General features: G+C 35.1%; 1 protein-coding gene across 10 annotated transcripts in view; it reads right to left on the bottom strand.

Annotated features, from left to right (window-relative positions):
• Osbpl9 (oxysterol binding protein like 9) overlaps positions 1-18,649 on the bottom strand; it is a 116,869-nt gene that overhangs the window by 37,226 nt on the left and 60,994 nt on the right. For 4 of the 10 annotated variants that reach the window (XM_048351294.1, XM_048351295.1, XM_048351299.1 and 1 more), the window contains 4 exons: positions 6,126-6,221; positions 5,376-5,423; positions 3,345-3,374; positions 2,191-2,241 (listed from right to left, as the gene is read on the bottom strand). The exons of 2 other annotated variants lie outside the window; for them this stretch is intronic. In XM_048351294.1, the coding sequence (XP_048207251.1) occupies positions 2,191-2,241; positions 3,345-3,374; positions 5,376-5,423; positions 6,126-6,221 (225 nt within the window). The remainder of the gene's footprint in view (positions 1-2,190; positions 2,242-3,344; positions 3,375-5,375; positions 5,424-6,125; positions 6,222-18,649) is intronic. 4 more of the 10 variants (XM_048351296.1, XM_048351297.1, XM_048351300.1 and 1 more) reach the window with 1 other exon arrangement.

Raw genomic sequence — 18,649 nt, 5'->3', positions numbered from 1 at the left:
GGGCTTGAACTCATTTGTTTTTTTTTCCACTCAAAGCTGATGCTCTACCACTTGAGCCACACATTCATTTCTAGCCGTTGTTGTTAACTGGAGAAGAGTCTTATAGACTTCTGATCCTCAGATCTCATCTTTCTGAGGACCTATGATTATAGGCTGGAGCCACCAGAAGTAGTACCCAAAAGTTATCTCCTAAGGCAGAAACTTGAATAAAGTGAAGAAAGAAGTAATCTTGGTAGAAATCCGTGAGAAGTGCAGGAAGGTACAAGTAAAAAATCCTAAAGAAGAAGTTTGGCTTGCCTGAGGAAAAGAAAGCAGGTCAATGTTATTGAGTGGTGTGATCACACTAGGTAAGGAGCTGAGAATGGTGATGGCTCAGATGATAGAAACCGTGCTAAGTAGCTCAGACTTCATTCCAAATAAGACAGGGAAACATAAGGGGGAATTGGAGCAGCCAAGTGATATGATATGATTTTCATTTAAATTAAGTTCAAAGATACAGAGTGCATATCCAGTGCAAACATGCTCTAGACATATAAAGCCTTAACATGAAACAATCAAAATAAGCAAACTCCACTTATTTAACTTGTTATTCATTCCAAAGGACCTTAGAAAATTCTAGAAAAAAGCGTTAGTAATTTGAACTGTAACATTTCAAAAATAGAACACCAAAAATATTCTTAACGAGTGACTAAAAGATGAGTTATTGAAATAGGCTGGGTCCTACTATACAGCTGTCTACAGATCTGAGTGACTTTTAGAGATGAGTCAAACTGGTCTGCACCTTGTATCAACTATTTTAATTTCCTCCATCATCCAGAGAAAGTAAGATAAATGCCCCCAAATATCTACTCACATCAGGCACAGTGAAGTTTACTGATTAGCTTATATAAACGCTGGGGAAACTGCAGTTGTCCTCCACTTACCCAAGCCATGGAGGAGCCAAGAAAAATTCAACCAAAAACTTTAACCCTTTCATGACCTCAACTATTTTCTCCTCTTTGTGTTTTTTTAAATGATATTGGGCTTTGACACAAGCTTGTTCTGCTGGTATTCTACCATCTGAGCCATGCATCCAGCTCAGCGTTTTGCTAGTTATTTTGGAGACAGACTTTTGAGGTCTTTTTAGCCACGGCTGGCCTAGAACCATGATTCTTCCGATCTCAGCCTCATAAATGGCTAGGCTTACAGGCATGAGCCACCAGTGTCTACTTCTTCTCCACTTCTTAGCTTTAGAACATATGCTAATCCACAAAAGTTAGGAACAGATACAGGACAAGGTACACTGGTCAGGAATATCTACAAGGTGACTACAAGCCCTGAATTCTGACACTGTCAGCAGACTTAGTTTAGCTCAAAAAAAAAAAAAAAAGACAATGTCCTTCCTTTCACTTATAAGCTGAATATCCTCATAATAAAAATACAAATGGATTATACAATCTATTATATCACTAACAATGCTAGGGGGGAATTCTTTATAATTAGGCCAATATAAAAGTAAGTAAAGTAGGCTAGTAGTTATATTCATACAAACACCACTCTCAAGCCTGGATGCAGAGCTCTCTACCCCCGCTCTTCTAGCCATTAGCTAAGAGATAGAGATATATAGTCAAGAAGAATTGATTGGCTGGGAGAACTTTTTAAAAATTGTCTGCAAGTTTCAGGTAATATATTTGAGTATGCCAAAATTTTTCAAAAAAGCAGACAATCTATATGAAAAATTTAACCCACAGCAATTCAAAAATATATAATTCCATGATAAAAAGCAGTTCTGTACCAACCAAAAATTCTTTATCAAAAACAATTTAAAATATATTTCCATTGCACTCTTTAAGTAGGAAATGTAGTTATCTTAAAACACAATTCCTCTATTTCCTAAGGTAAAAAAAATTATGAAGGATAAAGCAAAAGATGGCCCTGTTCCAAGCTGCAATAATGGGTAAAATGATGGGAAGGCTGAGTCATTCACATATGCTTCCTTTTTCCTTCCTTCCTTCCTAACCACCAACAGAAACTGTTAACAGAAAACAAACACATGTAGGTGAGGAACACCAAACAAAACAGTTGTTCAATAGTATCAGGAAACATATACTTCAGTGTACTGTAGAAAGGTAATACGTTTCAGAACTGAGTTTTGTGTCATTATAATTTTTGAATTTTACATCAAGGTAATCACAAGTAAAATTTACTTACTTTAGCAATCTGCAGCAACACAATGCAGTGTTTAATTGATTCTACCATGCTCTATGAAAACAAAACACTGGTTTTAGGATCTTGTCATAAATCAAATGGTTACAATGATATTAAAGATGAAAATTAAATGTTAAAGATTAAAGATCAGTTCAAATGTACAAGGGGAAGTCTAGCACTACACCAATACTCTTCTGGATATCCATGACTTCTAATATGCTGCTGGTATCAAATGAAGTTATTCATTGGCAATTCTATGATCTGTTAAGGAATTATAGCATAGTTTACACTGAGTAATAAATGATATTTTAGCACCACAAAAAGAAAGAGATGTCATGATTAACCTTCAAATTCTTAGATTAATAGCAGCTACCCCAATGTTAATTTCTAAGGCACTCATGAAAGTGTAAAGAGCAAAAGAACCTGTCAAAATATTAAGAAACCTGATACTATCATAGCTATTTTTAAAATGCCTTTTCCAAGATACACTCTCATTGGTAGTCTATTAAATACAGAATAGGAATCTAGTCCCAAAACTCCAAAATCCAAAATCTGTAGCTGACAAGGTACAAGTGAAAAACCCTGTATCTCACAGAAGGTGAAGTCAAAACACAGACACACAGAAAGTGAGATACAAAAGTATCTTTAGGCTATATGGTTAAGGCAAATACAAAACAAAGATGAAAGTTTAGACTTGGTCTCATCTCCCAGATTATGGTCCCATCTCACATTACATGTGTGCAAATATTCCAAAATCCAAAAATATTCAAAATAAGAAATACTTCTGGTCACAAACATTTCAGGTAAGGGATACTCAGCCTGCTATATATATATATATATATATATATATATATATGTATATATGTGTGTCTGTCTATCTATCTATCTATCTATCTATCTATCTATCTATCTATCTATCTATCTATATGCAGGCTGAGTATCCCTTAATCCAAGAATCTCAGACAAGACAGAAACATAAAATGGTATGAGAAGTCAATTTCAACTACAGAGGTTATTCCTTTGACAATGATACATTTCTTAAATACCTCCATAAAAACTTAAGCCTTGGTTGTCCTTATCAACAAGAGCTTAAAATACAATGAACATTTTTAAACACCTTTTAATGAAAAGTCAGTTTTATCAAGCACATGACTTACATTTGTTGTCTCTTTGAGTGTTTCGATTTTCTGTGAGAAAAATAAGTTTAAACAGAAATAATGAGAAGAACAAAGAAATAGTCATCGTTTTTAAGCAATCAGTCATTTAAAGGATTTTACCACCTGGGCACCAATGGCTCATGCTTATAATCCTAGCTTCTCAGGAGGCTGAAATCTGAGGTTTGAAGCCAGCTGGGGCAGACAAATCAGAGAGATCTAATCTCCAGTTAACCAGCAAAAAGCCAGAAGTAGAGTGTGGCTCAAGAGGTAGAAAACTACACTTAAGTGAAAAAGCTAAGCAGGAATGTGAGACCAGTACTGGCACACACATAAAAGAGAATTTTTACCAGAATGTACTTATCCCTAAGTAGAAGTAAATAGGTTGGGAAGGAAGCACATTTTGTTGTGTTTTTAATATAAATCAAGTCCTGGGGGGGGGGAACCTCTAAAATTTTATAAATTAAAAGCTTTTAAAATGCATATGATTCAAGATTTATAAGAATAATATAAAATATTATTCCTTTCCTAAAATGGACTTTTCATTTTCTAGAGACTTCATTATGTGATTTTATATTTCAGCAGTACTTGATTGAAGTCTGGACCGTTTGAGCCACATCCACAGACTTTTCTAGGTAAAATTTGATTTTATGCTTAGGCTTTCTGTGTTACTAGAGTGGATAGGCAAGTGCCACTGTTTACAGCCATTGTGCTTCCCCTACTGTTGGGTTAACAGGCAGGGTACACCACCATGTCCAGTCATTGTTGAGATGGAGTCTGGCAAACTTTTCTATGCCTGGGCTGGCCTGGAACCACAATCTCCAGATATTGGCCTCTCAGGTAGCTAGGATTATTATAGAAGTTTAAGCCACTGTTTCCAGCTAAATACATGATTTTAATTTTCTTTTTTTTAGAATCACCTTTCCTGGAATTTTTTTTTGTTTTTGTTTTTTGGCCAGTCCTGGGCCTTGGACTCAGGGCCTGAGCACTGTCCCTGGCTTCTTCCCGCTCAAGGCTAACACTCTGCCACTTGAGCCACAGCGCCGCTTCTGGCCGTTTTCTGTATATATGGTGCTGGGGAATCGAACCTAGGGCCTCGTGTATCCGAGGCAGGCACTCTTGCCACTAGGCTATATCCCCAGCCCTCCTGGAATGTTTTTTAAATGATCTGGGATTGAATTCCCAAACTAAGAACAAAGGGTAAGTTAGAACATGCATTTCTACTACGGATATGTATGAAAGAGCCAAATGTAACAGATAATGGCAAAAAAAAAAATGCTGCATCAGGAAATTTAGCCAAGAAGAGGGTAAAGGTTCACCAGAAAATGAAAGTAAATGTATAAACTACAAAATAGAAAGCAGAAATCCAAGGAAGGGAACTGGAAATACGGCAACATGAATGAGAAAATTTGAGCCAGAGCATGGGCCCTGAGTTTGATCTCTTGTAATGACCACAAAAAAAGAAAAGAAAAGAAACGCAAAGCAGGAGAACCAGTAGAATTGTAAGTAAAGCACCAATGGTTTCCTCACATGTTACTACTTATTTTATTCTTCAAATTATTTTCTTCTGTTTCATCAATACCTGAAGTGGCCACATGAAATTTAATAAAGATAAATTTGTACTTCAAAACATTACATGTGGAGTGGAAAAGAACTTATTCCTATATATGTGGTACTTATAAGTAAATGTATTAAAGTTTTGCATACTGTTTTGCTTAAGAATATTATAACAGAAATGCACCAGAAAAGTACATATAATAATACTATTATAACAGCTCAATAATACTATTTGGGGAAGTTTTTGTTTACTGTGTTTTCCAAAGTTCTTGCTATTTAGCCCAGGCTAGAATCAAACTCACAATCCTGCCTCATCCCCAGTGCTGGGATTATAGAAGTGCACTATAATACTACCATGCTGGCTTCAACAATGACATTATGATAGTAAAAATACTGACATACTTCTGTTATTTCCCCCAAAGATTATTGGATTTGAAATTTTAAAGTAAAAAAAAAAATCATGATTACAGAAGTTACCTTTCTTTGTTCATCATCTTTACAGTTTTGAAGCTTGTCATCAAAAAGCTACAGGATTTAAAGAAATGGTTATAGTATCAAGCTAGTTTATTGTTGTGTAATTTACTAAATAGAAAAATAAACCAGTTCTTATATGTATATAAATTTTCAAAGTAGCATTTATATTTTTTTCAGGGTACAATATCAAGTCACATTTACTCTTTGAATGATTGTAAACAGAATCACTCTGAGCAAAGAAATCACATGAGTTTTAAAAACTTAAAACAACAATTAAACTCGAGCCTTTTCCGCTTTATCTTCCAAGTTTGTCAACATGCTTTCTTCTCTCCAGGATCTCTGCATTTAATTCTTTTTAAAAGAAACTGAAGGAAACAACTTATTTTTGCAATGCTAAAGAAAGTAGACAGGGTACTTCCAATATACTTACTCTTCTCAAAAAACAGAATTTAAAACAATAAGACCTTAGAAATCAAAACTACTAAAATTTACCAGTTTCATATTTGTGAATATAAATCTAATCTTGACTTATTTTCCTCTAATCATATCTAGTTACCTTTGCCTCAATGACTAAAACTTATGTAAACATGCTATTTATCAATATACTTAAAGATCTTTGAGTAAATCAGTGTTTAAAAAACCGGATTCTGAAAAACCTGTTTCAAGAACCACATCAATTAACAAAACGCAAATCAGGTTCAGTAATGTTTTCTACATTTTTGTCAATTCAATACATCAACTAAAATGTCATACCTTTAATTGTTCTATCAATATCTGTAGGTAAGCATCAGCCTCTGTAAGTTTCTTATCAAAGTCTTGAACACTAGGAACAAATCCTGAATCCAAACCCTAGAGAAAAAGAAAATCTGCAATAAATCTAGCTTCCTCCAAGCAACATTTAGTGGTATACAAAATACTTCAGCCATGGTACATGAAGGCATTTTCATTTTTCAAGTAGCAATAATGCTTTTATACAAATATGTCTATCTAAATGATCTCCAAGAATAATGGTATATCAACATCCCATATTGGCTTTAAGCACTAACCTTTTCTTGTCTATTACAATGTGTCTACATGTTTCCCCTGTTAACTCCTAATTTTTTGTTGAGTTTACTCATATTCTCAGTTAGGTTCTATTCCTTAACCACTCTATCAACTCTGAAATTTTTCTGCCTTTTTCCTTATTGAAAAAAGGAGAAAAAAAAAAAAGAAGGGGGGAATGAGTCAGGTGTGGTGGTACATACTTGTCAGATTCTCAGTACTTGGGAGGATGAAGCAGGATTATTATCATGGGGGCAAGGCCAATCTGTCTAAAAAAAAAAAAAAGGGCTGGTCCAAGTATAATCAGGAGGCTGAGATTTGAGGTTTGAAGACCAACTGGGCAAGAAAGTCAGTGATACTCTTTTCTCCAATTAAGCACCAGAAAGTCAGAAATTAAGCTGTGGCTCAAGTGGTGGAGGGTTATCCTTGAGCAAAAACAAAAACAAACAAACAAAAAACCCTCTGGGAATAGGAGATGAGCTTGGCATGAACACTAAACTCTGGACAAAGTATAAATATTTATCTAGAGCTAGAGGACTTATTTCTCAGTTTAAAAGTCCATCATTGGTGCCTCCTTCCTATTTTTTACATACCTAAATCTTAAGTTCCAAGAAAGAATGAATATGCTTCCTATGTTTTCTCTTAAAATCAACGTTGAGTTCTTGTCTGACTGCAAAACAAAACCAATCCTAGACAAACAGCTGCAGAAAACTAGACTAACAGCTTGTCATATTCTCATGCCCAGTTTTCATGCAGTTAAAGCAGGAAAATAAAGGCAAGGCGTTATGACTGTCAGAATCCCAACTCAACCACAAACTGTACTCATTGGATTCCTATGCTGAACTTGACTTTGTCATATGTTCCCTGCCTTTGGCCAAGGCATACTGCTCATTTTCATATCCCCTATATTAGTAAACTAAGGCTGAGCACTTTAAAGATAAAGTAAGACTTCATCTTTGCCTATGCGACATTTCATCATCAGTAAAGCATTTCATAGTCCTTTTCTCAAAATACCAAACAGATGGTAAAGTACTATGGAAACAACAATGGGTTGTCAAGCCTAGTTTTCTAATCCTACCTTAGGTACTAAAAAGATCCTGTGGCTTTCTAAATTCCTGTCTTTTTTTTTGGAAGTGCTAAAGTTTGAACTCAGGGCTTTATAATTGCTAGGTAAACACTCTACCATTTAAGTCACACCTCCAGCCCCTTATCTGCCAAATACAAGTATCTTCTGTCTATTATTAATGCAGCAGCTACTATACACTATCACAATTGTTAGGATTACCATTTTTTGTTTCTCAACAAGCTAAAATTCAAATTCTGAAACAAAACATTAAAAATCTAAGTCCTGCTAAGACCAAGAAAGGAAAAAAAATCAACTTATCTTGTAATTGATTTTTATTTCAAGTTCAGTGGCAATACATCTGCCTGCTTGGTGTTTCTTTTCTTTTTTCTTGTTTTAAGCAAAATGCTCAGGTAGGGAACCTTTCTAGTAAGTGGTATTATATGTTAAAAACAAAGTTAGAGAAAAATCATAATAAAAATGCATACATAATCCTGGTATTTATAAAACTGTAGTTAAACATCTTCCTTTTAAAAGATAACCCAGAGAGTTTCCTGTTAAAACCATTTGATATGTACAATGGAAAAGGAAGGATAATCACATTTCATTTACAATATAGAAGTAATTTTTTCCATGTTACTATGCAACAGGAAAATTATTTCACAAGGCACAAGAACATAATTATCAATAATGTAATGATTGTTCTTATTAAATATTTTAAGTGACTTTAAAATTTTTTTCCTCTTCGGAATCCACATAGAATTACCACTGCAAAATTCAAATTAGCATGTCTTTTGGAACAAACTCCCAAAAATCTGCCAGAGAATAAATGTCAACAATATGAGTTATATTATTTCAGTCTGAACCCCATGTAAATTAACTTTTACAAAGAACTTTTTGTTGATTCTCAATCATATGAACCTTTATACAGTTCCTTTCTCTGAGAACTATCTCTGGATAGTCTTTTATAACCTCCCTTTACCTTTAGAATATATGATAGGCTTCAAATATGAATCTTAAATATCTTTCATCTTTCTTTTTTGTTTTGTGCTTGGGGCTTGAACTCAGGGCCTGAGCATTGTACCTAAGTTCAATCTAGTGCTCTACCACTTGAGCCACAGTGGTAGTTAATTGGAAGTAAGAGTTTCATGGAATTCCCTGCCTGGGCTAGCTTTGAACTGTGATCTTCAGATCTCTACCTCCTGAGTAGCTAGGATATTAGGTATGAGCCACTAATGTCCAGCTCCTCTATTTTTTTATAATTGGCTTACATTAGGCATACAAGAGGATTTCATTGTTAATTCTCTCCATGTTTACTCAATATTCCGATCAATCTCACCCCTTTAGCACTCTCATTGTTCTTTAGCTAATAATACATATGAGGTGGTTTATAATGATGGTTATCAGCCTAAAATCTCAGAACTGGTCTAACCTTCCTTGTATAATACTCCACAAATTTTAGGTGTAAATAGAAAATCTAGAGTTAAGCCACTTAAAAATCACCTATATAATAACCTATATAATTTCCCAATTATATAGACTATCAGTTGATAGTATTAAACTGTTTTTTCAAATCTAGTAAGAATGCACTAACAATGAAGTAGACATTTTATAACATGTAAGTCATGTGGCTCCAACTTCCCATTCACAAGTTACTTTTACAATGCTTCTGAGTCAGTTGCTCTTTGCTTAAGTATCTCATGAGATGATAGACACTATTTCCATTAAAACTATCTTGAAGTATTACTGTTCCTCATTTTATTCAATGTTTATAACACTAAGGAAGTAAATTCTTATTCATCCTTTCTAAAAGAGCTTTCCTTTTGCTATTAAAAAATATTATTATCATTAGTTTGCCAGTCGGGGCTTGAACTCAGGGCCTGAGCACTGTCCCTGAGCTGCTTTTGCTCAACGCTAACATTCTACCACTTGAGCCACAGCACCAATCTGGCCTTTTCTGTTTATGAGGAGCTGAGGAATCCAACCCAGGGCTTCACACATGCAAGGCAAGCACTCTGCCACTAAGCCACATTATACCCAGCCCGAGTTTTATTTTTAAACAAGACTTTAAGAACACAGGGTGGTCTGTCTGCTTTTTAAAAGAACTAAGAACAAAACAACCCCTTTAAGAGTAGTTTGACTTCAGACTTCTTGAGAACAAGCAGTTTGGGACACAATTCCTAATACTATGTACTTGTCCCAACACTGATCACATCTTTTCAAAAGACTTAATAATTGACTTCCCTGAAGGAATATGCGAAGGGAAGGAACTATGTCATTCATTCATTTGGACCCTCCAGAGCTAGCTCAATGCTAGATGAATACATGTGGCACTACCAGCAGCATCTAGCAACTACTGATATCATGATACAGACTTTCCAGGACACTTCTCCCTAGGTTTTTCTTTCCTTTCTGTTCTCCTTCTTCCCTTCATCTATTCTCTCATTCCTTTTCTCTCTTGATCATTTCCTTAAGCCACAACTTAAGTGATTATACTGTACTGCCATAGTTCCATAACTTGACAATTCCTGTTAAGAATTCATTTATAATTTAAGCCAGGTGTGGTGGTATACACCTACAACCTAAGCATTTAGAAGGTGTTAAATAAAGCATGAGGATGGTGAGTTTGGGGCCAATCTGGGCTACACAGCAATGTACTGTCTTAAAAGAGAAAAACCAAAGAACAAAAAAGTGTTTAATTTTTACTCAGCAATTACAAAAAATACAAAATGTTTTGTGACATAATTAAATCAGAAATATCTCCTTAGAAATTAAACTGAAATCTAATCATAAAAATTAGAAAACTATATAAAGAAAAAATAGTACATATGGCAAAAACAATTCTAGCTTTCAAGAATATGCTGGTAATAAAAAGAAAGCAGACAGGTATGATGACTGACATTTGCATCTCAGCTATAGTCAGGAGACAGAGAGCAGAGAAGAAAAAACTGTGGGCAAGGGCCAGGGCCTTAATCAATTAGCTGAGCAAAAGTCTTGTCATTCTAGCTACTTGGAGACATAGTAGTAGGACTATGACCCAGGCTAGCTAGGGCAAAAAACATGAGACTCTGACAAGTCACTAAAACAAAAAAGGGACTACAGGCATGGCTCAAGTAGGAAAAAACAACAAACTTCCTAAAAAGTGGGGCTGAGTACCAGTGGTTCGTGCCTATAATTCTACTCAAGAGGCTAAGGTTTGAGTATCATAATTCAAAGCAAGCCTGGGTAGGAAAGTCCATGAGTCTCTTTATCTCCAATTCATCAGCAAAAAAGCTGGAAGTAGAGCTGTGGCTAAAGTGGTATTGAGTAAAAAGGTTAAGGGACAGCGCCTAGGCCCTCAGTTCAACTCCCATTAGAGTCAAGTTCAAACCACAATGCAACTAAAGAGAAAAAGAAAAAAAGAAAGCTAACAGACACATGAACCAAGAAGAGTAACACACAATTCTGTATTACTCCACACCTATGTATCCAGCTAAATGTAGAGAGAAAAAGAGAAAGATACTTTAGACCTAATTTATGGGGAGTTTCTATCTTAGAAAATACTTAAAAGATAACATATGCAATAGAATCAAATCAACTTCTAAACCAATGACTTTACTGTGATACTAAACACTATTTAAACTCTATACATAACAACTAATTTACCCTCATTTAGAAAAAAAGAAGTACTTCCAGCAAAGTACTAAAAATTATCTGAAGTACATGCAAATGAAAAGACACTGCATTGAAAAGACACTACCATAGTAAAACTGTACAGGAAACAATTTTCCAGGCAGACCATAAAAGCTTTTAAAGTAATCCCTAAAGACAAACTCAAGAACAATAGAGTAGGTGGTTTTAAAGTTTTCTTGAGATCAGAATCAGGCGATTAAGAAATGTATTGGTGGGCTGGGGATATGGCCTAGTGGCAAGAGTGCTTGCCTCGTATACATGAAGCCCTGGGTTCGATTCCCCAGCACTACATATATAGAAAATGGCCAGACGTGGCGCTGTGGCTCAAGTGGCAGAGTGCTAGCCTTGAGCAAAAAGAAGCCAGGAACAGTGCTCAGGCCCTGAGTCCAAGCCCAGGACTGGCAAACATAAATAAATAAATAAATAAACAAACAAAATAACAGAATGAGCCTGGTGAGTTTTTTTGTCTTGGAGCACTCATTTCCTAGAATGTCAAATTTGGTCCACTTGTATAGCACCAAGGGTTAAAAAAAAAAAAAAAAAGGAAAAAGAAATGTATTGGTAACTTGAGGAAATAACAGGACAACAGAATAACAGAACAGGAAGGCCCAAGCAATAAGACTGTTAAAACAAAACTTAACAAATGAATAATTATTTCATATAAAATCTTTTTTCCCAGTGAAAACTTGAAAGGATTAAGTACACTAGTACTTTCTCTTAAACAGTACAAAATAGTATATAATAGGCTGTGATGAGGAAAACATTAGAAATAAAATAAGTCCATTTAACTCTCACAGAAAATTCAGAACAGGAAAACATTATAAAGTTCTCAGTAGTCGAAATGTAAAATAGAATAACAAAATTTTAACAAAGAAAAAAAATCCCAAAGAAAACAATTGTCAATGAAATAAATGAGCAAAAGTAGAGGATATTTTTTTTAAATTAGCAAAAGTAGAGGATTTTTTTAATTAGCAAAGCACATACCCTATAGTTAATGAACACTTTGCAAGAATATAATTTTGATTAAAATGAGTATTTTGAAAGTTTGTTAATGGTTAGCAATTTTAGATGACATGCATCACAGATAAGTTTTCATCCAGTGACAGAATCATAGGGTATACTTACACTTGAATCACTTACAATTATTTTTGAAAATTCAAGAACTGGAGAGATACCAGAAGACTGGAAAAAAGCAAGTGTAGTACTGATCTTCCATAAAGGTAAGGAAAAGAAAGAATAGAGAGTTACCACGCTGTGAGTCCAACATCAGTAATAAGTAAAGGAATAATAAAAGAGAAAATCTGTAACTATACAGAAAAAGTACATGAGCAGCAAGTGACCAGTCAAAATAAACCATATCATGTCAAACAATGTATTTTGTTTTTTAGAAGTCTGAGCTAGCAAATTAAATTAGCAAATTAAATTTTAGAGAAATGGCACTTTTGTCTAGTATTAGATGACTTAAGAGTTGGTTTAACTGCTAGATGCAGGTGGCTCACATATGCAATCCTAGCTACGCAGGAGGCTGAGATCTGAGGAATGCAGTTGGAAGACAGCCTGGGCAGGAAAGACTCTTATCTCCAATAAACCACCAAAAAAAAAAAAAAAAAGCTGGAAGTAAAGCTGTGGCTCAAATTGTAGAGTAGCAGCCTTGAGCAAACAAAGCTCAGGGACAGCATACTCACTCAAATTACTAATCTCTGACTTACTTGGATAAGTGAGCACTTTGGACCATTAGTAACCCTGTTTAGTTCAGCTCCTTCAGCTGAAGGAAGAACAGGACTTAGAGACAGAGAAGTACTAAGAATCTCATCTATTTTTGTTGTTGGTTATGGGGCTTGAACTCAGGGCCTGGATGCTGACCATGAGCTCTTTTGCTCAAAGCTAGAGCTCTATCACTTTGAGTCACAGCGCCACTTCCCATTTTCTAATGGTTACTTGGAAATAAGAGTATCAAGGACTTTTCTCCCAGCTGGCTTTGAACCATGATCCTCAGATCTCAGCCTCCTGAGTAGCTAGGATCTGGGGTATAAACTACCAGCGCTTGACTCACCTATTTTGGATCCTAAACATCAGTATTCAATTATCAAACCATTTTGAGTGAAGATTATAATTTTTTTTAGTATCTTACTATGTAGCCCATGTTGGGTTGGAGGGCTCGATGAAGCTCAGGATGGTGCCAAACTTGCAACCCTCTTGCCTCTCACTACCAAGTGCAAGGATTACAGAGGTATGTGTCACCATGCCAAGCAAGATTATCAATTTCTAAATGTCCATGAAATCGAGCCACTAATTATACCTTCAAGAAGGTATTTTCCATTGAAGCTATAGATTTCTTACCCAAAATGGCTAGATGAGCTCCAGGCCCTGAGTTCAAGTGGTACCACCCTCCTCCCAAAAAGGATGAACAGATAATATACTAGGTGAAATTCTTAAGAGATTTATAATCAAGAAAAACACATAAATGTAGGTTAAACTGTACTAAATCTTTTTAAAAAGGAAAACAAGTTGATGAATGCTGAAGAAGAAAATAGATTGAGAAAGTCTAAGAGATCTCAGCCTCCGGAGTAGCTAGGATTACAGGCGTGAGCCACTTAGCACCTGGCTTCAAGAGACTCTTATCTCCAATAAACTAACTAAAAAAAGCTGGAAGTGGCACCATGGCTCAAGTGGTAGAGGACTCAAGTGGTAGCCTTGGGCACAAAGAAGCACAGGGATAGTGCTTAGACCTTAGTTCAAGCCCTAGGACTGGCAAAAAAAAAAAAAAAAAAAGATATGACAAGTAGAGTAGTAAAATACAGTCTTGAAAAAATAATCTAGTATTAAATGTTCAGAAAGGTATTAGCCCGAGCCACAAAAGGCAAACTACATTTAATTCTGGTGCTTAATCCTAAACTCTGATGATCAAGAATCAAACAATATAAAGGTCCCCTTTCTTTTTTCCAAAAGAATATTTTTGAACTCACATTACTTCTTTAAATGAAACTACAACTGCATTTATCTTTAAATATATTAAGAAAATGTTTAATGTTAAGTCTTTGTTAAAAATAGAAAATCACAGAAAAATGTAAATCATTCACAGAGAGATATGAAATAGGATCATCTACTAGACAGGAATCAGGAATGTACACTACCATTAGCTCATAAATTTCAATCAAGTAAGCCCAAATGCTTACGTTCAATGATCTTTTCTTCATCTAATGCTGAAACTTACAGAACTAAAACATTCCATACAGTGATTTGGTTATTCAACAACTAAATATAAAGTTGGAACTTGTAGCATTTTTCTCTGTTGAAATCTCTTATAGCTTCTCTTTTCAAAAGATTCTCTCAATTTATTCAATAAACCCAAGGTCTATAAATAGTATGAGCAGATAGTCTAGTCTGCAAGGTAAAGTTTTTATACCCACTGTCTCAAAAAAATTATTAGTAACATCATTCACTACTCTCAAGTGCCTCAGTTTAGACAAATCAGTTAATCTCTCTCATCAAAGATGTCATGAAAAAATGTCATAATGGGGATGTAAGACTGCCCCTCACTGGATTCAGATGTGGAAACTTATCTTTTCTAAATAAATACATAAATTACAAAACCTATTTTTTTTTCATTTTAAATTTATTTGTTTATTAATTGAACACAATTTTTTTGACAAGGTGTTGTGCAAAAAGGGTACAGTTACATAGTAGGGCAGTGTATACATTTCTTGTGATATCTTACGTCCTGTTTTTCTATCTCTTCTCTAGGTCAGGTAGACATAATATACAATATACAATGTATCGAGAACATGGCCCGTGGCCACACCCAAGAAAGTTCGCCTAGGGCTTTAAATGTAATGTTGATATTAGACCATATGTCGACAGTAGTCTTATATGAACGTACATACCTAGCTTTTGAGCTATTGTATTCCCCTGAGAGGTCAATTTTTTACCTTTATATGTTGAGTAATTGTTTGGTTTTAGTTACATACTGTTGGGTCGCTGCCCCAATCCTGTGGGGAATACTATTTGACAAGCAGTTTTTGGTTTCCCAGACTTACAAAACCTAAAATTAAATGTGAGTTTACAAGGCTCTGAATGTAGGAATAATGCAACAGAAACAAGATGTCAGACCTCAAATAAATTAATACGGAGTGCTTATCTTATACTAGAGACATGAACAACACTCAGGTTGTACTTTTAAGTTATTTTAATTGCACAATGAAAGCTTAAGTTTTAAAAGTTTACACATATACCTCAAAATAAAACATATGAAAGACAAAAATGCTTTTACTCCTGTGAATGGGATTAAGGAAAATGATCATGGAGACAGAGGTTCTCTTAGTTTTTACTTTATATATTCATGCTGTTTAATTTTTTTGTATGTGTTTCTTTTATGACAAATTTGAAAGCCTTATGAAAAAATTTCAGAAACTGCAGGTTATATTTTAAAGTGTTTTTATATTCAACATCATCTATCTGAATTCTTTTAAAATTATCTGCAAAATCCCAAAATATACTGAAAGAATGAATCTGGCAGTGCTGAAACTGACCCTACACTGTTATAAGCCAAAAAAAGGTAGTATAAACAAATTTATAACATCAGTTAAAGAGAAAACACTTGTAAAAGCACTTCAACCACTACTATACTGGAATAAGTGAAACTTGAAAAACAGCAAGTAAAGCAAAGCATAATATTGAAGGCATTTTCCAGATGCTCCCTGCCAACAACATGAGCATGATTCAAAATTCAAGGAAGTACAGGGCGCTGGTGGCTCACACCTAGCTACTCGGGAGGCTCAGATACGAAGAATCTGGTTCAAAGCCAGCGGGGCAGAAAAAGTCTGTGAGACTCTTGTCTCCAATTAGCCATTCAAAAACCAGTAGTGGTGCTGTGGCTCAAGCGGTAGAGTGCTAACTAGCCTTGAGCACAAAGAGGCTCAGGGGCAGCACCCAGGCCCTGAGTTCAAGCTCTACAATTGAGGGCGCGGGGGGAGGGGGGGGCGATTCACGGAAGCAATCTCATTAAGAATAAAACTGATGACACTACACTAGAGTCCTTTTTTGGGGTGCCAATATTTATACATATATATACATACACACACACACACACACACACACACACACACACACTTCCCTAACCTCAGATTAAACAGCATTTTAAGTCTATTTAAGCATTTTAGGTAGTAAGCTTCTTGAAAATTTGATCTATGAATAGATATTCAACTAGTTATTTCAAACTAATATTTTAGTAGTTTAAATTGTGAAATAACTGAAGAAATCTCATAGCATAGCTGTTGAGATTGAATATCATTTTTTCCAAAACAAAACCTGATAATATTTTTCTAACAAGACTTATCTCTTCACATAACAAAACAAATGGACACAGTAAATACTAGTCAAACCAAAAGACTAGTATTTCACCCAAACCAAAGCAAAACAAAAAGAGAAAATTGAAAAGAATATGTCCCACAACTGTATTTATCTCTTAAAAGTTATATATGCCAGGCAGGAGGTATGGCTCAAGTGGTACAAGTAAGCAGGAAGCCCTGATTGAGCTCAAACCCCAGTATCACCCCCTCCCCCCCAAAACAAGCCCCTACACATACTACCTGTATATGTCTTATATTAGTTGCCATCAAATGTTAGTTAGAAGAAAACACAAATGCAGCTTTTGCTAAAACTCTTACAACTATATACAAATTTATCCTGATTTTGTTTATTTATTGTCAGAACTATCACGATAATTTGGAATAGGACTAGAATATGAAACTCTGTACAGCAGGACTTCTGTTTTATCTAGTCTTTTGTTTGTAGGAAGTGTTCATCAAAAAATTTGTAAATTAGGGAATTCTGTAGTGTGCCTACTACTTGTTAGCCTTTAAACATAAAAAGTAATAAAAGAAGCCAACTCACACCTGTAAGCCTAGTTACCAAGGGAGCTGAGAGCTGTGGATCTACTATCTGAAGCCAACTCAAGCAGGAAAGTCTGTGAGGCACCTAACACCAATTAACCACTAAAAAGCTGAAAGTAGAGCTGTGGCTCAAGTGGTTGAACACAAGCCTTGAATGAAAAAGCTAGGGGTGTGCAATACCTAGAACATAAATTCATAAAGCTCCAGTACTTGAGTGCAGGCCCCAGTACTGGCACAAAAAAATGTAATGAACTAAAAGTTCTTCAGATGATAAATCAAAGTATTCACAAAAATAATTAATTTAGTTATTATAGAGTATTATACGATGCTAAATTTTTCCAAAGCTAATAAAAATTTTAAGACAGAAAATAAAGAACAAAAGATATTGCAAAAAACAAAAAAAAGTCAGTACAATGGACAAGATTAGGCAATGATAACTTGTCTTTCCAAAAACTCATTCTCTTGTACCAAATCTTATCATGAACACATTTTTACACACATTAACTACTCTGGCCCTTACATGTCAGCGTTAACAGCAATTACTTATTTATTGGGCATCTCCTGTGACCATGGCTTTGTGTTAAATACTTTAGTGATGCCAAAGTGAAGCAGATACTGATCCTCTAATCTATTAGAGAAGGTAAATGTCTGGCTACAATAAATGATTTGAGCATGGTTAAACAAGTGTATGAAGTAAAAAAGAGAATAAAAGGTAGAAGATTCAAGGAAGAAAGTTATGAGAATAAGAAAGGCTCCAGAGAGAAAGTATGTGTAAGAACTGTTTTCGTGTTTGTCTTTGGTCATACTGGGGTTTGAACTCAGTTCCTCATTCTTGCTAAGCAGGTGCCTTACCACACAGTCCATTTTTGTATATGTTATTTTTAAGACAGGATCATGTTTTGCCCCTGGGAAATATTCCCAGAGCAGCACTTTGCATTTTCCAGAGACAACAAAAAGAGCAAGAAATGGAGTTTCATTCCTATTTCATGCATGGTGAGCAGGAACTGCTTTCTTCCTACTTTATCCTGCTATTCTAAAATAAATCCTTGCTAAAATTTAAAAAATAAAAAAGAACAAAAATCATCTAGGCTCAACTCCTAGTTATTCTACCTTATTATTGTGTGACCTTGAGAAAAATCATTGGTTTCTCTGAGACTCTTCTCTCCAAAAAGAAAAAAAGGCAGACTGAATTAGAACTTTAGGATTCTACCTAGTTCTAAGCTTCTGTGAAGCCAATGCTCACAGGTAAATAGCCTTGTTCACCCAAAGAGTAAATAAATATCTTGTGATACTGGAAAAATCTGGGGTCCACTTCATTTAAATAAAGACATCTTCAATGAAGTCCTTAAACAAAATTCTCATCTAGTATAACCTTCAAAGGAACAGTAAAGCAACCAGAGAATAGTGCTGGAATGTGAAGAATGCAAAGGAACAATGGAGTAAGCAGAATTTATTTGGCTGAAGTGGCACATTGGGGAAAAACAAAATAAGTTACATAGTATAGAAGCTATTTTCTTAAAGGTACCTTGAGAAATGAACTCCAATTTAGAAAGGACCAGAGTTGATTCTCTCTCATTCACATTCTCTTTCTCTCTGACACACAGCAATCA

Source organism: Perognathus longimembris, chromosome 7 (assembly GCF_023159225.1).
Source record: "Perognathus longimembris pacificus isolate PPM17 chromosome 7, ASM2315922v1, whole genome shotgun sequence".
In the NCBI taxonomy this organism is placed as follows: Eukaryota; Metazoa; Chordata; class Mammalia; order Rodentia; family Heteromyidae; genus Perognathus; species Perognathus longimembris.
Note: the sequence above shows the minus strand (reverse complement) of the source record. Positions and strands in the feature narration are given on the sequence as shown.